Source organism: Pollicipes pollicipes, unplaced genomic scaffold (assembly GCF_011947565.3).
Source record: "Pollicipes pollicipes isolate AB1234 unplaced genomic scaffold, Ppol_2.1 Scaffold_2653;HRSCAF=3107_pilon_pilon_pilon, whole genome shotgun sequence".
Classification (NCBI taxonomy): domain Eukaryota; kingdom Metazoa; phylum Arthropoda; class Thecostraca; order Pollicipedomorpha; family Pollicipedidae; genus Pollicipes; species Pollicipes pollicipes.
The window spans coordinates 1-23,688 of NW_023596149.1; the positions used below are offsets into that span (position 1 = coordinate 1).

Genomic DNA, 23,688 nt, shown 5'->3' on the forward strand with positions numbered 1-23,688 from the left:
GTGCCGGTGGTCGGCGAGGTGCGGCCACGCCCCCGGGGCCGCTGCAGGCTAGTCGGCCGACGGCGGTACGCGCGGCGCCGGCCGCCGCCGCGCCGCCGCCGCCGCGCCGGCGCCGCCCGCGCCGCTATCCGGCCATCGGCGCCGCACCAGGGACCTTGCCGTCGGCCCCGACTAAGTGTGTTAAAGATATTGCAACCAATTACATCCTATCTCCGGGCGATCACGCATCCCACAGCTACTGGATTTAAAAGCCGAAAGATCAAGTCATCCCGGCAGATAAAAGCGTTGATCGACTGGGCGCGATAGGATCAGGTGGCGGCGGCCGATCTCCGGGGCGGAGGTGCCCCCGCCAGCGCGGCGCGTGCGCGGCCGCGCCGTTTTCACACTTGCACGGAATTTGCCGGCTGGGCGATGGCCGGATAAGGCGCCGGCTCGGGCGGCCCGGAGACATGCAAATGATGCCTATCGGGCAGCGACACGGATGTAGCCGCCCGCCGGGGGCGGCCGCGGCACGCGGGCCCGCTGTCCGTGGGCCGCCACCGGCGCCGGCCGCCGGCCCGCACACCGTCTCCCGGCCAGACGAGTGCATCAATTAAACAGCCATCATCCAATTCAGCCAATTGAACGCCATTTGGAGCGAGGGGCGACCAATGAAGGGAATGTGGCCGGCGCTCGGCCAGGCGGCCGCGTCGTCCCGCCTCTGCGGCGCGCGCGACCGTGCAAACCGACGCCGCTCGCGCGACACGGCAGCTGCGGCCCGGCGGAAGGCGGTCGCGGTGTCGGAGGCGCGTGTCGCACGGGATGGGGAACTGGTTGGCATCTCAGGCGAACACCATCACCTGGAATCGCCCATCTCAAAGGAGTCTTATAACCAGGCGTGACAGGAGCTTCGCTCCTCTTTTTCTAGCCTTGTATCACGCTTGCATGACGCGCATGACACCATGACACCATGACACCATAGGCCGTGATATCGCGCATGGTTACAATGTCACAATTGCGCGCGCTTGGTGTAGCAAGAAACAAAAAAGGAGCCAATGACAAGTTTCGAACCCAGGGCCAGTTCGTTGATGAGCCTGGCAGATGTGGAGCATAAGTTTTGGCCGAGCTGCCCGCGCCGAGAGCGATGTGAGAGGTCCCAGGAGGCGGGCGATGACGACCCTGCCGCCGCCGCGCCGCGCTGCCGGCCCGGCCGACCTGTTTTCCAGTTGTTTGGCCGGCCGGCCGGCCGGCGAGGGGAGGTGTTTGGCCGAAAAAACAGCCGGCTTGCCGGCGACGGCCGCCGCCGACCGCCCCGACTGCAGGTAATTGTGCCTCTCGAGGGAGCAACCGTAGTAGAGTCGGCGCCAGCGCCCATTTATTTTTGTCCGGCCATAAAAACACCTTTATAAAATGAAACACGAAGCCCCAGCCATCCATAAAATGCAGCGGGTATCGACAAAGTTGCGTGCTGCCGAGTCGTTTTAGCGGTTACACTAAATTCAATAGGACGAATCGATGTGACCAGCTTGTCTGGGCGACGGCGTCGGTCCCGACAAGGCTATTCAAATCCGGCACGTCGAAAGTAACGGCAGAACAAAGGTGCTTGGGTCCAATTTTAGGACCGTTGATACAGTAACGAGAATATTTATAGGGCTCGTGAGAGTCGGAGTGAGGGCTCGGAGTCTCCCCATTGGCATAAAGTCACGGCATTGCCATGAATAAGTCGGTGAATGTCCGCCGCCACCCGTTTAACGGATATAAATCATTTGAAGAACTCAAAAGTTAGGGCAATCCATTCGCCGGAAAATGCGAAGTGAAGCGTCGGCCTTTGTTCTGCCTACCGCGAGTCTTCAGCGCAGGTTGCCATCGCAACGCGCAAGACGCATCGGAGACTTCACGTAGGATGATTCGCACAAGAAGAGAGCACCGTAGACTGCAGTAATTAACAGAAAAAGACCACCGCAAAAGATGCTCGCACTCCGTCCGTACTCGGGGACCCCCGCCTGCCGTGACTCCTCAGATGACAGGCGCCGAGCAGCCGGTCGAAAACAGACGGCGAACTCGCCGTCGTGTGCCACGGCGCGTCGGATCCGCACCGCACGCCACCGGTCGACGACATCGACCGAAGATCTCCGAGCGTCGGTCCCGACGCAAAAATGACAGCTGTCCGATCGCCTTAGCCGCGAAACCGCCGCGATGAAAACAAACAGAGTCGGGCCTCGCGGAGAATGTTATCGCTACACCATCTCGTCTCCGCGCCGCCTCCGCCCACTGTCATTAGGCCCGGGCCGGGGCGGTGCGGGGCCCGTTTGTTCTCCGCCGCCCGGCCCTGGGCGGCTGCCGCCGGCCAGCGGACGCCGACACTGTGAAAAATTGGAACGACAAAGGCGCCCATGTGCCGTGTACGCGCGGGCAGAGCGCGGCAGCGGCGGTAAGAGCGCGGGAGCGGCGCACGGCCGCGGGCGCCTGCAGCCGCCGCCGGGCGACAGATTCCATTTCGCTGTTTGCTTTATCGCAGGAAGCGCGGCGGTTGCAGGCAGCCGCTGAAGATGGAGTCAGATACGGCGATTTAGCAGCACCATACGGCGATTTAGCAGCGCTGGCCGTCGTGGTGTGCTGTTAAACACGGGTGCTGAGCTCGGGGTGAGCACGGCTGCCTGAACAGGCAGGGCCCGGGTCGCACGCCCCTCACTTGTAACTGGCGCTGCGTCCCACGCCACCGCTCCTGCGATGGGTACTCGACGCATGCTGAGTCCCATGTCGCAGACGCACCCCAGCGGCTGGAGATGCGGTGGACGCGGCACGAGTTCCCCACTGCGTCACGCGAGAGGCCGGGAGGCCCGAGAGCACACGTGAATTATCGACAGCGCCTGTGTCGACGGCGCGCTTCGACGAGGCAGCGCGAACGTCACGACGCCGACCTCGTGTCGCAGACCACGTGATCGTGGCCTGGTCAGACCGCCCGCCGTACCCGGGTCGGCCGGGTGGACCACGTGACCGGTCCGGGCCCGGGACGGAGAGAGGGCCGGTCGGCAGCGGCCGTCAGCGGCCGCCGCCATCAGATGAGCCCGCCGCGCGCTGACGGGTCTCCACCCACCCCATTGTGGCGCAGAATGAACGGAAAAATAACACAAAATACGCGGGCCATAATGAAAAATAGGAGGCGAGACTGTTATGTATTCAGGCGGGACAGACGGCGCAGGCAAACCGGCGCTGGCTGGCACGGGCAACGGCCCGGCCGAGCGACGCTGCGTGCGAGAGGGAACGGGTGGGAACGAGAGGCAACTGGTGGGAACGAGTGGGAACGGGCGGGAGCAACAGGGAGCGATGTGGAAACGACATCGAACTGGGTGGTAACGAGACGGAGTGGTCGTGAACGAAGGACAGCAGAGTGAAATCGAAAGGTTGAGAGCATGGCATGGGAAACGGACGGCACAGTGAAGGAACGGAATGACAAAGTACAAGAACAAAGCGGAAACGAGGTAGAATGGGTTTATAGGGCCGGGGCCGTCGACTTAAGGGAAACGAAGTATATAACGGCACTGGCTGAAAAGGAGCGAAGCGTGAAGGCTGCGATGTGGGCTGAAAGAGAATTATGTATTTGACAGGACAGTAAGCCAGCGTAAGCCGGGTTTGACTGAAGTGAATGGAGTGTGCGGTGGCCGCGACTGAAAGGTAGCCCCCTGGTAATGCCTGTCAATGCAGCGAGCTTAGCCGGATCACAGGTCCACGAGGTGTGACGGTCAGGACAGGTTCGTCGTGGCCGTCTGGCGGCTGTGGCTGCAGAGTCGCTGAGGCACGGTCACTGTCGCGGGACGGACCGAGCCGCCCGCGGCTGTGGCTGAGCTCCCCCAGAGCGACGGACGGCCTGCGGCCGGTGACAGATCAGAGCTCGCCACTGTTCGTGGGACGGACGCTGCCTGAGGGTCCGACCCGTCTGCTCCACACGGACCATACCGCCACACCCACGCCTGCCTCCGCGGCCACCTCCCGCTCACCCCGGGCCCGTCCTGCGGCGGTCAGAGCTGGCCCCTGCACGGGCCATGGCGCGGCGGCGGGCCGCGGCGGCGGGCCGGCGGCCGGCGGCCGGCGCGGCACGCCTCCGAGCACCTGCACGGTGGCGTCGGCAGCCGGGCCGGCCGGCAGTAAACTGCGGCGCCACAGACTCACCGGCCCTCCTTCCAATCACATTGACCATTGTTTACACTCGCCGCACGACGTCCGACTGCGGCGCGTAAATCAGACTCGATATTGAGCTCCCTCCCACAGGAGACGTTCACACGTTTTTCCCGGCTGCTGCGGAGGCTGGGCCGCCTCTTTATCTGGAGGCCTCATCTCCGGCGCCGCCGCTGCCGCCGCCGCCGCTGCAACCGCTCTGGGTGCCGCCGTGCCGACTCCAATAAAACCATTATGTGGAAGCCATTAAAGCAGCGAATAAAACTATACAGTCATGATTACCCGACTCGGTAAAAAGCGTTGGACGACCGGCGCGCCGGCGAAGTGCGCCGGTGCGCACCTGTAATGACGCCGTTTTACGGGGTCCCACGGAAACTGTGCCGTCCAATTGTCCCCGCCGAGCCGGCTTTCAAGGGCGGCCGAGATACGACCAATAACAATAAAGCCCGTGGTGTGGCCGGCGAGCACGCCGTCGACCGCGGCGTGTTCGCACAACAACACTGCCGCCGCCGCCGCCGACGCGCCGCGGGCAGCCCCGTCGCGCGCGACGGCAGCCGCGTCGTTAGCACGTGGCTGCCGCGGAGGCGGCGGCGGCGACAGCGGCGAGTCCGCGCGGCCCACAGCCGCCGGCGCCGCCGGCCGACAATGAATATTTAGGGAGAACAAAGGGGCCGCCTGTTGATAGATGGGCGCCGACCGGCCAAGGGGTCGGCCCGCCCGCGCCCGGCCGGCCTGTGATCAGCACCGCCCCCCGCCGCCCGCCGCCGGTCAACAGCGCACGACGACGCCGACAAAAGGCCGCATGCTAATCAGGTCGGCGCCGCCGTCGCCGCCGCCGCCAGCTCTGCCGGTTCGTCTCACCGGCGCCAGGTTGGCCGCGCGCCTCCGCTGCTGCGTTCGGCGATGACGCGCGCCGGGCAGACAGGCGCTCGTCGCGGAAGGCGCTCAGCCAGCCGACGTTTGACAAATATTTTGCCGCCACGCGCCTTTGTGGACCAATCGCGCATCCTCGTGGCGGGTTACTCTATCGGAACGCATTGAGCTATTGGAAACGCGGCGGCGGCGGCGGCGGCGGCGGCGGCGGCGGCGGGGCGGGGCGGGGCGGACCGTACGTGACTGGCTGCGCGGCCCTGGTCGTGACAGGTGTGGGGATGTCAGGGCCGGCACGTGAGGACGCCAGGCGGCGCCGTGCCGTGACGGGCCGCACTTGGAGACGCCGGTCGACAAAGTTGCCGATCTGGACGGCCTCCGCTCCAATTTCCCAAAAGCACAAACGCGTTAAATAAAGTTTATATGGCCAGAGTTGACGGGAGCCGGCGGTTAATCAGCATTCATGGATTTCGCAGATGTCATGGGTCTGCGGCAGCAAGTAATTTGGTGGAAGACCGGTTTACTGCATCGTAAACACGGCCCAGCGATGAAGAGCGGACGGGCTGTCTGGCCGCTGTGACAGGCGCCGCCGCTGTGACAGGCGACGCCGCTCCAGGCGATGGCAGCCGCCCGTCCCGCCCCCTGCAGGCCCCGTGCAGGCATCAGCGCTCCCAGGCGGCGCCGGCGCCCCTCGGGCAGCGTACAGCCGGGCGCGGGCCCGCCGCCGCCCCGGGCCGCGCTCCAGGCGCGGGCGGCACGCCACCGGCGCCCGGTCCGAGGGCCGCCGGCCGGGAATGTGTTCACACCGGCGCGGCGCCGCCGAGCTGCTGGATTTACTGCCAGCCGCCACCGCAGACGGCGCCGGCGCCGGCGCCGCTGACGCGGCACATTCGGCGCACATGCAGCTATGCGCCGGTCTCGGTGCGCGGCGGACGGGGGCGGCGCGCGGCGGCTCCGGCTAGCGAGCTGAAAGCGGCTTTGTGGCCGCCACCTCCGGCGCCCGTTTCGCTTTGAATGTCGTCTTTTGAGCGGCGCGGCCGACAATGAGGCGTCAGGAGTGGCCCAGACAGGAACAATGAGGAGGCTAGCCGAGCGGATCGCGCGAGATCACATCGCGCGCCGCTTTTTGCCGCGCGCGACCGATACGGACCAGCCGCGCGCGCGAGGCGGCCGGTATCGGAGCGATTTGGCGAAATGGCGCCGCCGGGGTCATAGGGCACGCTGCTCGGTGGAGCCGGCTCACGTGGCGTACGGGCAAGATGGAGGACGGCTTCTACAGACGGCAGTGATGAAAACTTGCGATCGAGAGAACCCTGATCAGGCTGAGCCATGGAGCTCAGAACCTTGCAGTTCTGTGGATGGTTCATTCCCCTGTATTTGATCGAGCCGCGCTCACCACGACAGCAGCCCTGGTGCTGGGCGTCGAGCGCTGGAATGCAAAAGCATTTCCTGCCCGTCACTGGCTGAGACTAGCACCGCCGGAAGCAAGGCGCTCTCCCTCGTCCCACATCCGCTGGCGGCGCCGCGTCCCGCCCCGCCAGCTGGCCGCGCCGGTCGCGACCCGGTGCTGCCGCCCTGCCAGCTGCCGCCCGCCTCGCCCCGGCCCGGCGCCGGTACTGACCTGCGTCTGCGTGAGACCTAGACTGGCGGCTAGCTCGGCCCGCTCTGGTAGCGCCAGGTACTGCGTCCGCTGGAACCGCCGGTTCAGCTGCTGCAGCTGCAGTGACGAGTATATCGTGCGCGGCTTCCGCATCTTCTTGCCCTTGCCGTTCACCCGCACGCCTTCCGTCAGCTTGTCGTCTGCAAGGAGAGCTGTGTCAGCGCGGCGTCATGGCAGGCCGTGCGATGCAAGGGGGAGGGGTGGCGGTGGGGAGTCGACGCGCTGGTGGTCGAAGGCAGCCATTTCGATGGGCCACGTCACTCACATGCACTCGTCGTCGCAGCTATTGCCGTGCGTCGGACAGCCGCGCAAACAAACGAGATACCATGGACGGAGCGGGTGCCGGCCGCCACAGGGAGCGCGCCACGAGCCTGGGTCAGCTGGCTTTCGTCTCGTCGGGGGAGCGGGACGGCCGGAGCGAGCCGCCTGCGGCACCTGCGCTCATTCGTAATGGAGTGTTTTCACCACGACCTTGGGCGGGACGACAATGACAAAGAGGCGTACCAACAATCCATTGTGTTCGCTATCCGTTTTTGACGAGGTGTGGAGGCATCCATACGTTTCAAAGAAGTCATCGAAGTTCATTTCGCCGTCTGCGATTACGTTGAGGTCTTTGGCTATACCTGCATCACATAGCCAACTGAGCTGCATGATGGTCCAGATGACGCCATGGACCAGGACCCTGATTGGCCTCTCCACGAGCGGGAGGGAGGGAAGAAGGCTTGAAACAGCAGTGATCTATATCATCTGCTGTTCAATTACGCTTCAAGTTAGGTAGGGCAGCTTTCATTTCAAAATTGTCATCGCGCTTAAGTCGGTAGGTACCTGCATTCTTTCAGCATGGGTTTCAAGCTATTCTGAGTCACCGCAAGAGACGTCTGAGGCGAGGGTGCATGGACTCGTTTAAGGCTGCTGCTTTACTGGTGCTGGACGCCGGTTGAAGTCGAAATCAACTTCGGAATCGTCTGAATTTAGTTCAGTTAGAATGAAATCGTTTCCTTTGTTTTTGTGGTAAGATTATTGTGAGTGTCTCCCACTTTTTTGAAAGCTTCTAAGCACTTTGCCAGCGTAAATCAAGCTGTCCCAGCAAAGAACATGTCTTAAATGTAAGATGAAAGGGAGTGACAGACGAGCAGTCAGTTACCCGTATGCCATGAGTATTTCATTGTTTAAAGAGGTTCCTTCGTCATTTTGATAACCATCAATTAGAATGAAGGTCTGTGTTTTAATAGGAACGTTGTTGTTCGGGGGATACGAAGCATCTGCCATGTTGCAGGAAAAGGAACATTAGGTCGATGCCACAGTTGGGAAAGGGATTAGCACCCTTCGAAATGTGCGTCATATTTTCCCCTTTTATGCCAAAATGTGCATTGGTGTGGACAGGTAATCGTTTCAAAAATTGTATTCGTGTTACCGAAAGTGAATTTCTGGATAGTACCGAATACAACGAACGTACAATGCTTGTGTATGCGATTCAATTACAGAAAACACCCAAGGGAATCAAGAAAACACAAGTCTTGATTCTAGCGATTCGGTGGGAGCTTATTCGACCGGAACTAGAAACAGACCTTCGGATTTGGTGATTTGATAGGATCATGTGATCACCCTGGACGGGAATGGAAGGCTAGAGAACGATGCACATTCACAGGTTTACCGAGCACATGTCTGCGGAAGAACCGCTCAGTTGGCCGATTAGATGCGATCTTGTTGCAGTACCTACATTGCTGTCCATCAGTGGAGCTGTCGGGAGATGGGCAGCATGTATCTTTATTTTTTATCACATTATCTTTGTTTTTATCTTGAATGCATTTCAAAATTTGGGGTGACTTGTAGGTGTCCAAGTCCAACCGTGTGATCAGAAAGTACTTTTTTCCTCACGATGTCGGAGAATTCTGGATAAACACGATGATGCTCAAAGGTGTGCTCTGATTAAGACTCCGTATACCAGCCATGTTACAAAATGTGATAAAGGTGTTCAGTTTGATGGAAAACGTATAGCTGGGGCACCCTGCAACGTTCATGAAGTCATTTCGGTTCGGGTAGGACGTAAATTGCTCTTCTTACGCTCGTTCGGTTTTGCACCGGCATCTAAAAGGTATATTTTCCACGCATCAACATTCTCCTATTCAAGGCAAGCCAACTGACCTCAGTATCCATTGAAATATCCTTAAAACTTATGGCCCCACAAAGTGCCGGCAATCGCAAATTTAACCTTAAAGAGCGTAATTTGCGCCTGGGAGCGCGGAAACCGGGAGGGGCTGAAAATGGCTCTGACACCAACTTTTTGAAAACATGATACGGGCTGTGATAAACGTTCAACTATGGGCTGGGCGCTTACCCGGAAAAAATTAGTAAAATATGCTATCCACCAGCCTGGGAGAACTTGCCTTACCCCTGCTCGCTGTCGTCCACCCAACTGGAAAAGTATGACGCGACCCACACCAGCCTGGGAGAACTTGCCTTACCCCTGCTCGCTGTCGTCCACCCAACTGGAAAATTATGACGCGACCCAAGTTGATCATCGAAGACCGAGATCAGCTGCCTGCTGCACCTTTTTCTCAGTGTACACGTGAGATTCTAGCCACTGTGAAATGCGTAGCTTACAAGGCAAATGTTTCAAAAGGCAAACATGTGAACGTTCGCTAGCTAAGTTCGATGCGTTACTTCCTGGAGAAACGACGTCTTTAAGTTCCTCAGCCACAACGGGAAGAATGGACGACTCATGGTGAGGCTAGAAAACTTGTGCTGATGCACTCGAAGTTTGATAAAAGTCCGTTTTCACGCCGTTGCTTGGTAACATTGGCGCAACTCACGGCCGCGCCGCGTCATTCCCACGGGCCGATATCACTCTCGGTTTCGATCATCGAACCAGTCTGCTGAGGAAGAGGTAACATCACTATTGCACGAGTGAGGACGCTTTATCCATAGTCTCACCAGCACAGTTCCTGCGAGTTTGAGCGAGGTGTTGACGCCGCATTAGGACATTCCTTCCATAAATTATGAAGCCGAAAAGTGACGAGTTTTGGCGTGGAAAAGACGCGTTGTACAAACATATCTGATCGCAGTAAAATGAAATGTATGCTGCAAGCACTCGTGACGGTTTCTGTTCGAAATCGTTCCGAATTGTTATCGTAAGCTATTTAACAATTGGACTATCTTACCAGCTGTACCCTGGTTATCAGTTCCATTACACGCCCATGGTAGGTCCGTGGGGTCCGATTTATGACAACGTAGAGACATACCTGGCCGTGCAGCATACGCTCGCACTGACAGCACGAGACCGTACAATTCGCCTCGTAGTTTTCACAAGAAAAGTCAAGAGCGTTGTTATTCTAGACAATCCATTTCTGAGGGTATTCGTTGTTAAGCTAGATATGGAGAAAACGGACGACTGCTCGTCTCTGATGTCTTTTCCAATACGATTCTTATACCGAGGTAAGTTATTATGTTGTATCTCATAAACTGTGTCAATAAGCATTATTGTTCTGTTACATAAACATCCACCCAATAATGATAACCCAAGTCAAGCTAGTTTCAATTCAGTCAAATCGAATAACACGACTGCAATGAACGGGATAATGCTAAATCAGCAGGAAACACGAGACAGGCTGCAGTAAGTTCCAACGACATCAAACATCGATACAATTTACGGCTATTGATGGGTCTTGCTGTACAGCGGGCTTCATTGTAAAATTAGTCGGCTTATAATATATCGTACCAAGGCTCAGGTGCTCCCAAAATATCATTTATTTATTTGGCCAACCACTGATGAAATAACGTCTAACCAAAAATGAGGAGCAAGCTCATTCTAGGAATGACTTGGATGAATGAACGCATAAACCGAGGCACTCATCAGGTGTACCGTGTATCACACCGCAAACCCGCACGGGGCACCGCGAGAGACAACGGTGATCATGCCAGCGGCCAGCGGGTGAGCCGGGAGTTGACCCACTTGGGTAACTGATTGCAATGGCACTGCACCCAGTTGCAGTGGCACTGCACCGGAGCATGTGATAGCGCATCCCCGCATAGAGCAAACGGCTCGCTCTATGCAGGGATCCCTCACCACATGCCCCCGGACAACCGGACTTGATTTGTTTAGCATGAGGGGTCGCGAGGTGCACTTAAAGGTCAGTGGTTGATCCAAAGGTCATCGCTTGATCACATAGCGACTAAGTTAAGGTCGGTGCCAAATGTTTGCTTATTGAGCTGGCGCGATAACTGACCCAACAGCGATGCTGTTAAACCTAACGATGCCACTGATTTTCGGTTTGCTGTCAGTTGTGTGTGATAAAAATAAGACTCATGAGGGTCTTACACACAATTTGGCCCTTATTTTTGAAAAGAGCTAAGTTACATCTTGGGACGAAACGCGTGTTAGTTGTAGGAAAGGTTCTACGCGCCTAGGTTTTGGTAAGGTTGAATAATGATGACACTGCAATTGTGAAGAATTATTGATGCGGGTGTGTGTGTGTGTGCACCTGTTGTGGGCTTGGTAGAGTTGAAGGTTATGCTCTAATTCACTTCACGCAGCTGATCTTCAGATGAGGATGTAGGCACGACATTGAAAGCCCTCGATTCTGGTTCTTGACGTACTGAACCCCTGATATGTCGTGCTTATCAGTCGGGAGGCTGCGACGCTTTCAAGTAGATGAGGCAGAGGCGAATCCGGCGCCGGACTCCCGCGACGCGAGCATCGCACACCGTGTCTTCAGCTGAGTCAATACACGGAAACCGAAGGAGATATAGGGTGAGTAGTTTTGCTCAATGCCGGACCATGTTTAGAGAGACGTGGTCTGCTGCCCCCTCCCCGCCTCATCTGCCAGCGCAATCACATGCGCGCGTCGAGAGGCGTAATTGATTTCCATGTGGCACAGAAGAATTGGCAACAATAGTCAATACCCACTATAAGCAGAAGGTTCGACCAATACCAGCAAAGCGACGGACGTTGTACTCGTAAAGCCATGTCTTCCTAACCTTAACATCTTTTCGGGTGGTGGGTCCGCGTTCGGCACATTCACGTATGTACATTCTGTATGTGCTAAAATAACACCATGTGTTAACAAAAGAACGCGCGAAAGGCGTGGGCTCCACCAGGCTCCACCTGCTGTGCACCGACATCATAAATCGTCACGGACAAGGGAGCTCACATAGGCGACCACGATTTACTGGGCTTGTCCCGCGTCAGCCAGCACCGGGCGCGCACCGCCTGTACGACCCCATCATGCAGTTCTCGTGACCCAGTCTGCTGTCGGCGGCGGTAAACGCACCAATACGGGGCGGCAGCGCCGCTACAAGTGGTCGTATCTCTGACGGGCGCAGCGCCATTGCGTTGTTGTTACTGCCGCAGTACGTTCCAGCTGACCGAAGGCCGTTTTTCTTTATTACAGGAGTATCGGCGCCCGAGCATGGAATGTGTGGGTCGCATCCGGTGCTTACTGCATGAATTGTTCGAAGATGGAAACCCCCAACGTGCGCGCTGGCAAAATACCTAAAAGATGGTACGCTATATTCGGCTTCAAGGGCGTTTCATGTATTGCGCGGAGAACGCAACAATGAGCCGTGGTATGTCTCGTGATTTTGGTGCGCTGCCATTTTCGGAGACACAGTGTAACAAATATGCAGTACCGCGTACATGCAGGAAGGACCGGTGTCACGAATTATGCAGTACACGTCGAGGCATGTGAGAACGAACCTAAAGGGCCGAGTGTCTCCCAATAGCCTTAGTTTGGCGAGGGATACCACAAAATAGACTAATAATGTGAGCTTCGGGCGAAGGCAGAGTTCTTCGTGGCTGCATGTGCAGACGGTGTGAGGGCTTTATTGTTGCTATAACGACGTGAAATGGTAGCTGTTTACACGTGTGCACTGCGTAAACAGCTCAAATTGGGCGACAACAATTAGTCTATGTGGTGTGGGTCCCACCAGTGCAGCCCTAGTGCGCTACTACACCCACAGTGCGACCGTGGTCGTGTATGCAATTGCAGCATTAATGAAAGTACGCATAACTAACGCATGATAACTGCATGAAGCGAGGAAGCCCTCAAGCTCCCGTTGTTTGGATATTATTAGTTGTCTGCCGAAAATATCAAATCATCAGCATAGAGATGGTATTGGGTAATCGAAGAGATAAAGCAATCATTAAGATATATCATAAGAACATTTGAAATTTGAAGACAGTATACTTCTAATATAATCGGATGTTTGTTTCATATCTACGTTTAACCAGAAGTCTTAATTTATTGCTGGCCGACTATTTTCAGTAGAATAACTCATGAGAATGCACGGCAGCAATAAAATAAGGATGCAGTTGCCGCCAACAGTGCATATAAACGAAGCTAGGTATATGTAGCCTCTGAGGGTGGTTTCATCTTTGATCGACGCAGGGGCTTGTTCTGCTTTTCATTTGCCCGGTGTCTTCAGCGTCAGTATTTTTTTTCGTACAGGGAACGTTGACTGTAATCAGAAACACTGACTTACGACCCAAATGAGTGCGAGCCACAAACAAAATATGCCATGGAAATGTCACTGCATCCATTTTGTGACATTTATTAGAGTTTTCTGCATTGATTTCAGTCACAATGCGAGGTGTCGTGTGGTGTAAAATTCGCTGTGTCCTCACTTAAGGAAGGGCGTAAACACATCAGCAAAATTCATGTTATCTGTCAACATTGGCTGAAAATTATATTCAAGACTCAGGAACAACACGATCTCTTAAAACTCCCGCAGCCACAAGCCAAGCAGCCCAGACGAGGACAGCGCCTGTGCTGGCCTTTCCGCGGACCCCACAATCACAACTGTAGTTGTAATCACCCAGCTAGCCGGCCGATTCTGCGCCCGCGCCACAAGTGAGTTCTACAGACAACGGCATGGCACTGGTCGGGCTGCGAAGTCTGGCGTCCGATAGCCATTGAAGTATTTCTTTCCAGTTGATACACGTACGGTCAGGGGCAAGTTTTCACAATAATTGGGGCTCAGCCCCTGCCCCCCCCCCCTCGCCCACCCCACCCCCTCCTCCCTTCCCCGGATCCTGCGTCACCGTCTACAGGCCTCTGAAGACATCGTTGATAAGGGTTACCGCGCGCGCAAAAAGCGCGCAGTGTAACCGCACAAGCAGACGGTGGCTGACGAACATCCAAAGGAGATCTCCTGACCAAGGTCTGACCGCAGCGCGGCGTCATAAGAACTAAGTAGGGTTTAACGTTTGTACCTACTAAGCGACGGAAGGGATTTGGGTGTAAGCTGTCTAGAGGAAAATCCTTACACTCGTTGTCACAACAGATAAAACATTATCTCCTTCAGGTGTTATGAGACATTATCCAACTCAGGTGGGTATGCTGGCCGTCAAATCGAGAGTATATTTCACACACGAGAAGACAGCAAACGTCAAAGCAAAGCAAATCAGCCAGTTGCGTACAGTCTGAGGTGTTGTACGACCTAACCGTATCTCGCGAACGCAGAATCGAACATGCCCTGGCACTGGTGGTGCTCTGAAGCCCGAACCGAACATGCCCTGGCACTGGTGGTGCTCTGAAGCCCGAACCGAACATGCCCTGGCACTGGTGGTGCTCTGAAGCCCGAACCGAACATGCCCTGGCACTGGTGGTGCTCTGAAGCCCGAACCGAACATGTCCTGGCACTAGTGGTGCTCTGAAGCCCGAACCGAACATGTCCTGGCACTGGTGGTGCTCTGAAGCCCGAACCGAACATGTCCTGGCACTAGTGGTGCTCTGAAGCCCGAACCGAACATGTCCTGGCACTGGTGGTGCTCTGAAGCCCGAACCGAACATGCCCTGGCACTGGTGGTGCTCTGAAGCCCGAACCGAACATGTCCTGGCACTGGTGGTGCTCTGAAGCCCGAACCGAACATGTCCTGGCACTGGTGGTGCCCTGAAGCCCGAACCGAACATGCCCTGGCACTGGTGGTGCCCTGAAGCCCGAACCGAATCAGTCCGCGATTGAGGGCTCGAGTTACCCCCACCGCTCGCAAGGCAAGGGCGCCGCTTGACATATTCTTTAGGAGTGCCTCGCTCTCCTTCTAACTTCTGTCTGGACCCGCAATGTGACTTACAGGCAGCCCAAAAACTCGCTAACACATTGGCATTAAACACATATTGCGATATCCTTGGGAACCCACCATGACGTCCATGAGGCTGGAGGTTCGAGCTTCATAAGGTTATCTACCATTACAAAATCTTCATTATCTATCATAATCTATCACAACAAAATGGCAAATGCTACTCCTCGCGTAAGTCAACTTGTAAATTTGAATCCTATTTGAATGCGGTAAATTTGTGTCAATTGGTACAGCCACAGAACTGTCGTTTCGAAGAGACTTGGTATCAAGTAAACAACGTCGCGCGAGGATACATGTATTTCGTCATTCTTTCGTCTGCTTTGTCGTGGTGATATTTCTACATTACGTTGAAATGTAAAAAGACGCCTGCCTGCCTCCCGTACTCCGCTCCCCAGATTTGTCCCACATGTCACAGACACCAGCGAGCGGGGATCTTTCGGGGAGATTTCGGCAGTGTGTTCAGCTCTGTTAGCTGAAGAATAAACAATGCCCAGGGACGGTAAAGACCATCGGGGGGATAATGGTGGCCAGCCTCTCCACTGGCCTGTTAAAACAAACACCCCAACAGCAGAGAAAACAGTCATCATTGTGGCGCGATTGTTAGGAACGCATTATCAGTTGAAAGAAACAGCGAGCACGTCACTAAGCTTGTAGGTACACATCGGAATATGTGCACCTCAAACGAGTACTGATCTGGGCATAGATGTCATTTCCATTGTCTGACTGCAAATGAGATGAAGATAACAAAGGTAAATGAGCAACTAGCAAAACATGGAACAACAAAACACAACGCCGTCCAGCGCGGCGGAAACGCAGCAAAGTCACAGCGCCAGGCGGCCCGGCCCGCCCGAACTGCCAGCCACCGCCGCCGCTGAGGCCTCCCTGGGAGGTCCCAGCCGGTCCCAGGGGCAGTCCCACAGCACCACTCGGAACCCGCGGCCCGCACCGAGCCCGGTTCGGCGAACGGGCGCCGGCGCCGCCGCCGCGCAGCAGTTAGCGTCGGCGGCTCGGGCCCCACGGCCACGGCCGGCCGACACGGCAATGTCGGCTCCAGGCTGGTCGGGCGGCGTCGGGTCCTCGCCCGCCGGCCTCACACGCCGCACGTGGGGCCGACGTGGCAGCTGACATAGGCGCGACATGGAGCGCCACGGCTGACTACAGTGCAGTCGCAGCACGACAGTCAGTCGACGGAGCGGAGTGACCGGCGCAGGTCCGGGATGCGTGGACGTGTTTGGTAGCACGTGAGTGCACAGAGAAAGATGGGTTTCTTATTTTGTTTGCTCAGAAAACAGCATTTTGCTGGCAATGTAGCCACCGAGTAAGTTCCACTCGGTCACACCGGCCCGCGCAGCCGGCACAATAAACGCCCGGCCCGCCGGCGACCGGTGACCGGCGTGCTCGTCCGGGCCCACCTAGATGAGCCGGCCGTAAAAGGGAGGTGGGTCGACCGGCCGGGCCCGCATCCAATCCGACACAAGCCGTTCACCTCATTAGACAATTACTCTCGGCAGTGCGCCGGCGTCAGAGTAATTTCTGGTGGGCGTGAGGGGCCGGCAAGGCGTCTGGGGGCTTGACAGGGCGCGCGGCGGCCCTCCCTCCTCCCTCCCTCCTGAACCGAACGGGTCCGAGCCGGCGCCGGGAGCGGCCGCGGGAGCCGGGCGGGAGCGGCTGCCGCGCCTGGGGAGCCGCGGGGAGGCAGCGTCAGAGACGGCACTGCCGGCGACGCTCGCCGCGGCCAGCGGCGCTTCGGCATGCTCTGGTACGAGCCACTATGAGGGTTGTCGTTGTCACTGGGTGTGAGTCGATGCGACGGCAGCGGCGATGTCACGCACATAACCCGGCTTGGGATCCGTGGGCCGAGACGGGTAGTCACTGCGCGCGCGCAGTACCGCCATCCTCAGCCTCACCGCCCAAACGTAGCCGAGAGTTCTGCATCAGCGAGAGTGGCGCTTCACGAGGAAGGCTCAGCACGCGGGAGGATGGCAGCCCTCCCACCAGACCCCCGCGGTCCGTGACGCCAGGCCCGCAGCGGGGCGGCGCGGCGGGCGGCCCGGGCCGGGAGAGCCGCCACCTCGGCCGGGACGGCGGCGCACGCCCTCCCGGCCACATGCGACAGCCTGGCCCCGCGAAACAAGGAACGGCGCGTACCCACAAAACTTGTGACAGTCGTGAGCCCCGAACCTGGGACGGCGCGCGGACCGCGAGACACTGAGCCGCGCGAAGCCCGCAGCGGGCGCGGCGGCCGGACGGCCTGCCCCAAGCTGTGGCTGGGCGGCCGCCTGTGTGAAGCTGCGGAGACCCTGGGACGGCGGCGCGGCCGCTCAGCGCCGACACGCTGTGGGAATGCGGCCCGACTAATAGATAGCCGCGCCGATAAGATCGGCGCGCGCGACAGGTGGCGCGGTCATTCCGGCGGCGTGTCGCCGCGCGGCCGCGGTCCGGCCGGCCCGGCCCCGCCGCCGGGCCATCAATTTCGCCGGCCGCGGCCGTCGTCGGGTCTGCCGGCCCAGGGCGGCGATAAATCGGCAGACCGGGCGGCGGCGGCGGTGCTGAGCCGGCCGCGCCGCGCCCGCCGCGTGGGACCCGGGCCCCGGCGAGACACCCGACGCGGGACCCGCGCCCACTCGGGAAAGTCGGCCGGACCCGGGCCGCCGCCCGACGCGCACTGTTACGGTCGGACCGTTTGTTTTGTTGGCTGCCGCGCCGCCGCCGGCGGATCGAGGGGGAAAACAAAGGCGTTGCGGGCGGCCGGGAGGCGGCAGCAACAGGTACACGGCTCGCGCGGACTGCGGCGCTCGGCGGCGGACGGCTGCGGCGACGTCGGCGATTGTCGCACCGCCTCCCGCGCCTTCCCACGCCACTGGCGCCGGTAATGGCCCGTGGACCTGACCGCGTCCGCGTCTGGGGGGTCATCCCATGAGGAGCGCCCAGCGGGGCCCCGCGACACGCGGGCGCGGGCGGACAGCCGCCAAAGCGGCCGCCCAGCGCCAGCCATCCGTCCATTACGAGTACGCGGTCGGGGCGGGCCGCGCGCGACACCGACAACACGCGCGGCGAGATTGTGCCGTGATCGGCCGGCCGGCCGGCGCGCTTACCGTCTTCCCTGATGGGCGGAGAGGGGCACGTGGGCGTGTGGTACGCGCCCAGCGACGGGTAGCCCGAGTAGGAGTTCTGCAGCGGCCCGTGCATTGTCGGGAAGTGGTAGCTGAGCGTCCGGTTGGCGTGCGTCGGGTCGTACTGGGAGACGTGCTGCTGGCCAGGGTAGCCGAGTGGCCGCCCGTACGCCGCCGGGTGCATCCCAGGGATGCCCTGCTGCGGCAGCTCCATGAACGAGGGCTGCTTGAGCTCCTCGTGCGATTCTGGGGTGCCCGACATACCCGAGTACGGGCTCCCTAAGTCACCGAAATTCAGCGTGGTTGCTGGTCGGGCGACGAACTGAATAAAACACGCGCACACTCTCTCACGGGCAAGGCCAATTCGCAACTGGTGGGCGACGGCCGGCGGCCGGGCGCCGGCTGGCGGCCGCCGGCGCAGGCTCCGCCCTCGCGGCCGGACGCCGTGCGCCCATTGGCCGACGCCCGCCGGCCGCTGTGATGGGAGCGGCGCTGGGGCCAGGCCCCGCCTTCCTTCGGCTGGCTCCGCCCAGCGCGCCACGACGGCGAGGTGGGCGGGCAGGGCTGCACAAAAACACCGACACCATGCATCACCGCATGATTGACAGCGCCCGGCGAAATAAAAATTATAACCGCTCCATCCGCAGGTGCCTACCATGTAAATAATACTCCATCAACCTCGGGATGCCGCTCCCGATGTACAAATAATAATTAGCCGCCGGGCAGGCCGCTTTGCAAACACCTGCGGCCACTGTTTTGGCTACCAAGCCGTCCACGCCAAGCATGCTCCGCAGAGCGGACTATGGGGTATCAGTGTCCATCCCGCGCCCTCCGTCCCACAGCGACCGACTGCGAAATGGTACCGCGCATACCGGAGCAGCTCAGCTCTTCAGCCCCAGCTCTCGATGGCTCTCCGTCTTCCCAGCTTCATCTCAAAATCAGTCCCCAGCTTCAACCATTCAGTTGCAGCTGACTTCTAAGCAGAAATGAAGCTTTCCAAAAACTATTAAGAGTACCAAGACCGTTTTTAGTCTATTTTTTAAATGCAATGCCAAAGACATGATGCTAGTTTTTGGAGATGAAAGGATGCAGCTTTGTCCCCAAATGCCAGGTTGAATTCATCAGTGTTCCTCAATGGCCCGGTGCCAGCGGGGGACAGCCTCGAAGCCTCCGCCCCCTTCTCCGCGCAGTCCTCCCAGCTCCCGCCGGCCCTGGCACCAGCCCCAGCACCAGCCCTAGCACCAGCGCCAGCAGCAGCCCCAGCCGTGGACGGGCTCCGGGTGGCTCGCCAGCGCCGCCAGCCGGCGTCGGCACCGCGCTCCCGGCGCAGACCGCAGGCATCCAAACAGGCGGCGGCCGCACGCAACCGGCCGGCGCCACAAGTGCACGGCGCACGGCACGCCATCGATTGCACGCCGGCGTGCCGCGCTGCGTGCGGCGCGCCCGGGGCCGCGGTTTGCGCGCGCCGGCGCCGCCGAGGCGCGCGCGCGCGCGCGTGCGTACAAGCTGCGTGCTGCTGCGCTTTTTTGGCCCACTGACCGGAGTGGCTACCGGCGTGGCTTGTAGCGATTTTAAGCGACTGAGTGTTGATAGGATAAGTGGTCAGTCATGTTTCGCACGCCGAAATTGGATGATTGGAGACTGTTTTGTCGGATCGGTCGGCCGGGCAGGTGCCGTGTTCGGCGATTATATGATTAGCGCGATGAATAGCACTGTTTCTGCCGGCGAACTGTAATGGTTTGTGATGGTGCATTAAAGGCATGGCTGCTTAATTGGCTCGGCGGGTGGCAGCCGTTTACGGTGCCGGTGCAGCGGCGGCGGCGGGCGTTATGGGCTCTGGGCCGCCGCACCCCGGCGCCCACGGAGCGTCAGACACGCTGGTGCAGCTCGCCAGCATGTGCGCGCTGCGCCCAGCTGAAGGGCCGCGAGGGATGGGCCGGGTTGTGAGGACTGCGCACTCCCCGCTCCGGCTGCACACCCCCGGCTCCGGCTGCACACCCCCGGCTCCGGCTGCACACCCCCGGCTCCGACTGTGCACCCCGGCTCCGCCGCGCGCTGGCGGACGGCTGGCGGACATCGGTCCGAGGTTGTCCTGGTCGCTCTCAGCGGCGCCGGGGTCACCTGCAGGCTGGTTACATCGGTCCGGAGGTTGTCCTGTTCGCTCTCAGCAGCGCCGGGGTCAGCTGCAGGCTGGTTACATCGGTCCGGAGGGCGTCCTGATCGCTCTCAGCAGCGCCGGGATCAGCTGCAGGCTGGTTACATCGGTCCGGAGGGCGTCCTGGTCGCTCTCAGCGGCGCCGGGGTCAGCTGCAGGCTGGTTACAGGCGAAAAGCTGAGAAAGTTGCGTGCTGCGTGGCGGAGCGGCGGCGAAACCAATCGCTCCTTCTGGAATAGCACCAGAGGGTGTCAGGAAGACGGTGTGATGAATTGCTGGAGGTTTTATGGACCCAAACCACGCGCTGGTGCTTGAATGAATAGTAACGAGAAGGCCGGCACTTAAACGCCGGTTAGTCACCCGCCAGTTTGTCGGGCATTAGCGGCATAATGCTGCTTGACCAAACCTCAAGCACGAATTTCACAAAGCACTTTCTCACGAGGATGACTTAAATCCACTGCACAGAGGGAATTCCGATGGGCCATTGAGTTGAACAGTAAAGCCGCATCGTGAAACTGAAGGTGATAAAGCGCACATACGGCCCACGGCCTGTGTCGCACGGGCAGCCCCGCCGGCCATGGGATCATGGGTCACTGCGCCGACCTGCCAATAGGCCCTGTTAGGCCCGCGTCGCATGCGGAACTGCCACCAGACCCTGTTAGGCCCGTGTCGCATGCGGACCTGCCACTAGGCCCTAAGGGTCGACCGGTTTGTGTCACAGCGTCGGCAGCTGAGCCGATGCTTCCGGGCTTTGGCCGGCTACAAACGCCCGACCACGCTCACCGCCCCTGGCTTGGCGGCCGCGCCGGGGCTGTCGAAAATATTCACACAAACAAGAGCATGAAAAATCGAACAGCTGCCGAGGCCACTCACCCATTCCGAATGCGTACCAAATGCGTTCGAATGCGTACCAAAGTGGACTATTTAGAAATACACAGAAATGCTCGCTGTCGGCGGCCATCTCTGTCCCATCTCTGGCGGTCATCTCTGTCTGAAGACAGTGGGGCATAGCTGCTGTCGCTCAGCAGATTGGACGGCTTCCCAGTTGATCAGTAGGCGAGTGTGGAGGCAAGCGTTTTTTGGTGCGGCCAACACGTGCAGGTCGGTGGGACAAGTGGCCGGGTCGTCGACAAGTGCGCCCGGTGACGAACTGCCAGGGTCACGACCCAGCCCCGGACCAGCGGCGTGGCCGGCCCCAGACGGCGCTGGCACCGGCCGCCCGACAGACGCGGCAGGCCGAGCCGTCCAACGGCTGCTGCTAACAGCGGGGCCTGCATCGCGTCATGCTTCATTGCTGGTGCTGACGGGATCAAACGCACCATTTGGAGGACCAAAATCCAGCTTCAGCCTTCAGCCAAGGAAAATTGGTGTGAGCTGCGGGACCGGTCTATACGTTTAAAGTTCAACCTCAGCATTCAGCCAAGGACGCATGCTGTCGTCTTTTCGACGAGCATGTTCAGCATGACGAATGTTAAGAGGACTTTTGTACCTGCTTGGCAGGGTTAACCTACTGGTCGAAAACACCTTGGTGATCGAAGGCGGGAGAAAGACAGATTTCTTAGGTCAGTTCCAGTGGCGAGGGTCGTATTCAGTAGGGGGGAAGGGGGGGGGGTAGTGCCTGCAACTGGTAGTTAATCCCCCTCCCCCCCCCCCAGATTTACAGGTGGACTCTCCTAAATTGAAACGGGCTTTCGCATTGTAAAGCACAACGTCATGAAAGTTTCGAGGGAAGCAGCAATGGAAACTATATGGAGAAATCAAGATAATATGCATTTATTTTGTCTCTATTTCGGTCTCCATTCTCCCAGGTAGCTCTTAAATGATCACGCAAAAAGCATGGAAAAAGTTCCTCGCCTTGCTCAAAATGGCGACACGATGTAGCCTGAATCCGGGAAAAGTCAGCACTTGGGCTTACCCCAAATTGATTGACCAAGGGCTGAGCCCTTTTCCCAAAAGATTTTGCAAAGCCCGCACCGACTCCAAGCCTTGTTGGATTCCAAGTGTAGTTCCAGTTCCGCCACTGGTTGTCCATTTCTACTTTAGTAATGCTTGCGTTGTGTGGCTTCACCAGCGGCACCCACATCTGTGAGAGCTCTGATGAAGTTTCGAACGCCGAAACTCAGCTAATCCGTAACCAAAACCCTTCTTCTCGTCTCATCATCGGATTTCGACCATTTCGTTAACATTCTAGAAATGTTGATAAGTGATTCGTGCACACATATGCCTCTAAAACACCGCTGTTTTTAAGAGGCGAAAGTTCACTATCAAACGCAACATCAGCTCCTGCTCCTAAAACATGGAGAGCGCCTCACAGGCCGTGGTGTCAACGGCCGCCCCGCCTCAGGAATCGGTGCTGCAGACGCGGCTTGTCCTGGTATGATTCCTCAGGCTTATTTTTGTCAGTAATGCCATCATGAATACAAGAACAACAGGAACAACAGTTATTTTGGCATACACCAAGACCAATGAGGTACTGTGTTAAGCTCCCCGCTCAGCAGAGTGGAGCTCATTTCATTTGAGGGCATGTCCAGTGGCGTGGTTTAAATATCATACCGTGCATTTTACAGTCCAACACTGCCTGTTTTTTTCAATCACAGCGTATGTAATTATCACTAAGCGTTTTCCGCATGCATCTAAAAAAGACTGCCAATGCATTTCCAGCGCAGATTAACCACGAAATGAATGCATAAATATATAAAACAAAAAAGACTGCATAGGCATCTGAAGCGCAGATTACCCAGGAAAATATTGAACAAAGATAAGCTGTTGAGCACGGTGACCATGACGGCCGTCAGCCCGGAGCGTGACATCGCCGCGTTTCCCATCAGGGTTTCGGGCGGAGACCCCGTGAGAAAGGCAGCGCCAGGTGGCAAGCGTTCGGCGAAGCACGTCTCCGACCAGCCCCGAAAGCGTTACTGCAAATGCGCCCACCACCGGCGTCACGAAGTGATACCGTTTTAGGGGGGTGGGGGCAATCTAGCGCAGGTCATAACCGTGCCGAGGCCCAATCAGAAACGGCGCTCGTTCCACCGGGAGTCGGGTCGAGAAAATGCACCGTGTGCAGCGCCGCTTGATGAGGGAGTTGAAATGACTGGACAGATGAGTCTCGGTGCCCTGGGTGGCATCATGTCCCTGTCCCCCCTTCCACCTCCCCCGCCCCCACCCTCAGCCGTACCCACTCAGCTTGGAGCCACAGAGTAAAGTGCTGCTCGAGCCGGCGGACTGAGCGAGGGCCGCTGATATCATCACCTCCCGCTCCGTGGCTCGGTGTACCGTTTTCCCGGACGTCTGCTGCAACGGCCGCCGCCCACCTGGCCGGCCGTCCAGGAACTGATCCATCAGGGGCCAGATGGCGGCGGCTGGGCCCGCGCCGCCGCTGCCGCCGCCGCCGCCCCGGCCGCGTGCGAACGGAGCCGCCGGTGTGATCGATGCGCGCGCCGCGATCGTCGGCGGCGCGCCGTGAGCGCCAACGACGCGGCACGAGAGGGCTCGCCAGCTGATCGGCGCGTGGAGAGGCAAATTGGGTGCTTAAGGTCATTCAGCGGGTCGCGGAAGTGTGAAAAAAGCTTTCCAGCGCTTTCCAGCAAACCTTTCCTTTGTAAGGAACTCAGTTCCAAAGTATGTCAGCAATTCAGTTTCGGTCAGGCCTGAGGAAAGA

At 58.6% G+C, this 23,688-nt stretch overlaps 1 protein-coding gene across 1 annotated transcript; it reads right to left on the reverse strand.

The window, feature by feature from the left end:
- Positions 1-6,646: 6,646 nt before the first annotated feature.
- Positions 6,647-18,660, reverse strand: LOC119114554 (homeobox protein DLX-1; the record flags this gene model as incomplete). Its single annotated transcript, XM_037238647.1, is given in 3 exon segments — positions 6,647-6,825; positions 17,858-18,245; positions 18,640-18,660. Coding segments are annotated over 3 exon segments (588 nt in total), but the record flags the coding sequence as incomplete, so codon positions are not given.
- Positions 18,661-23,688: the final 5,028 nt, after the last annotated feature.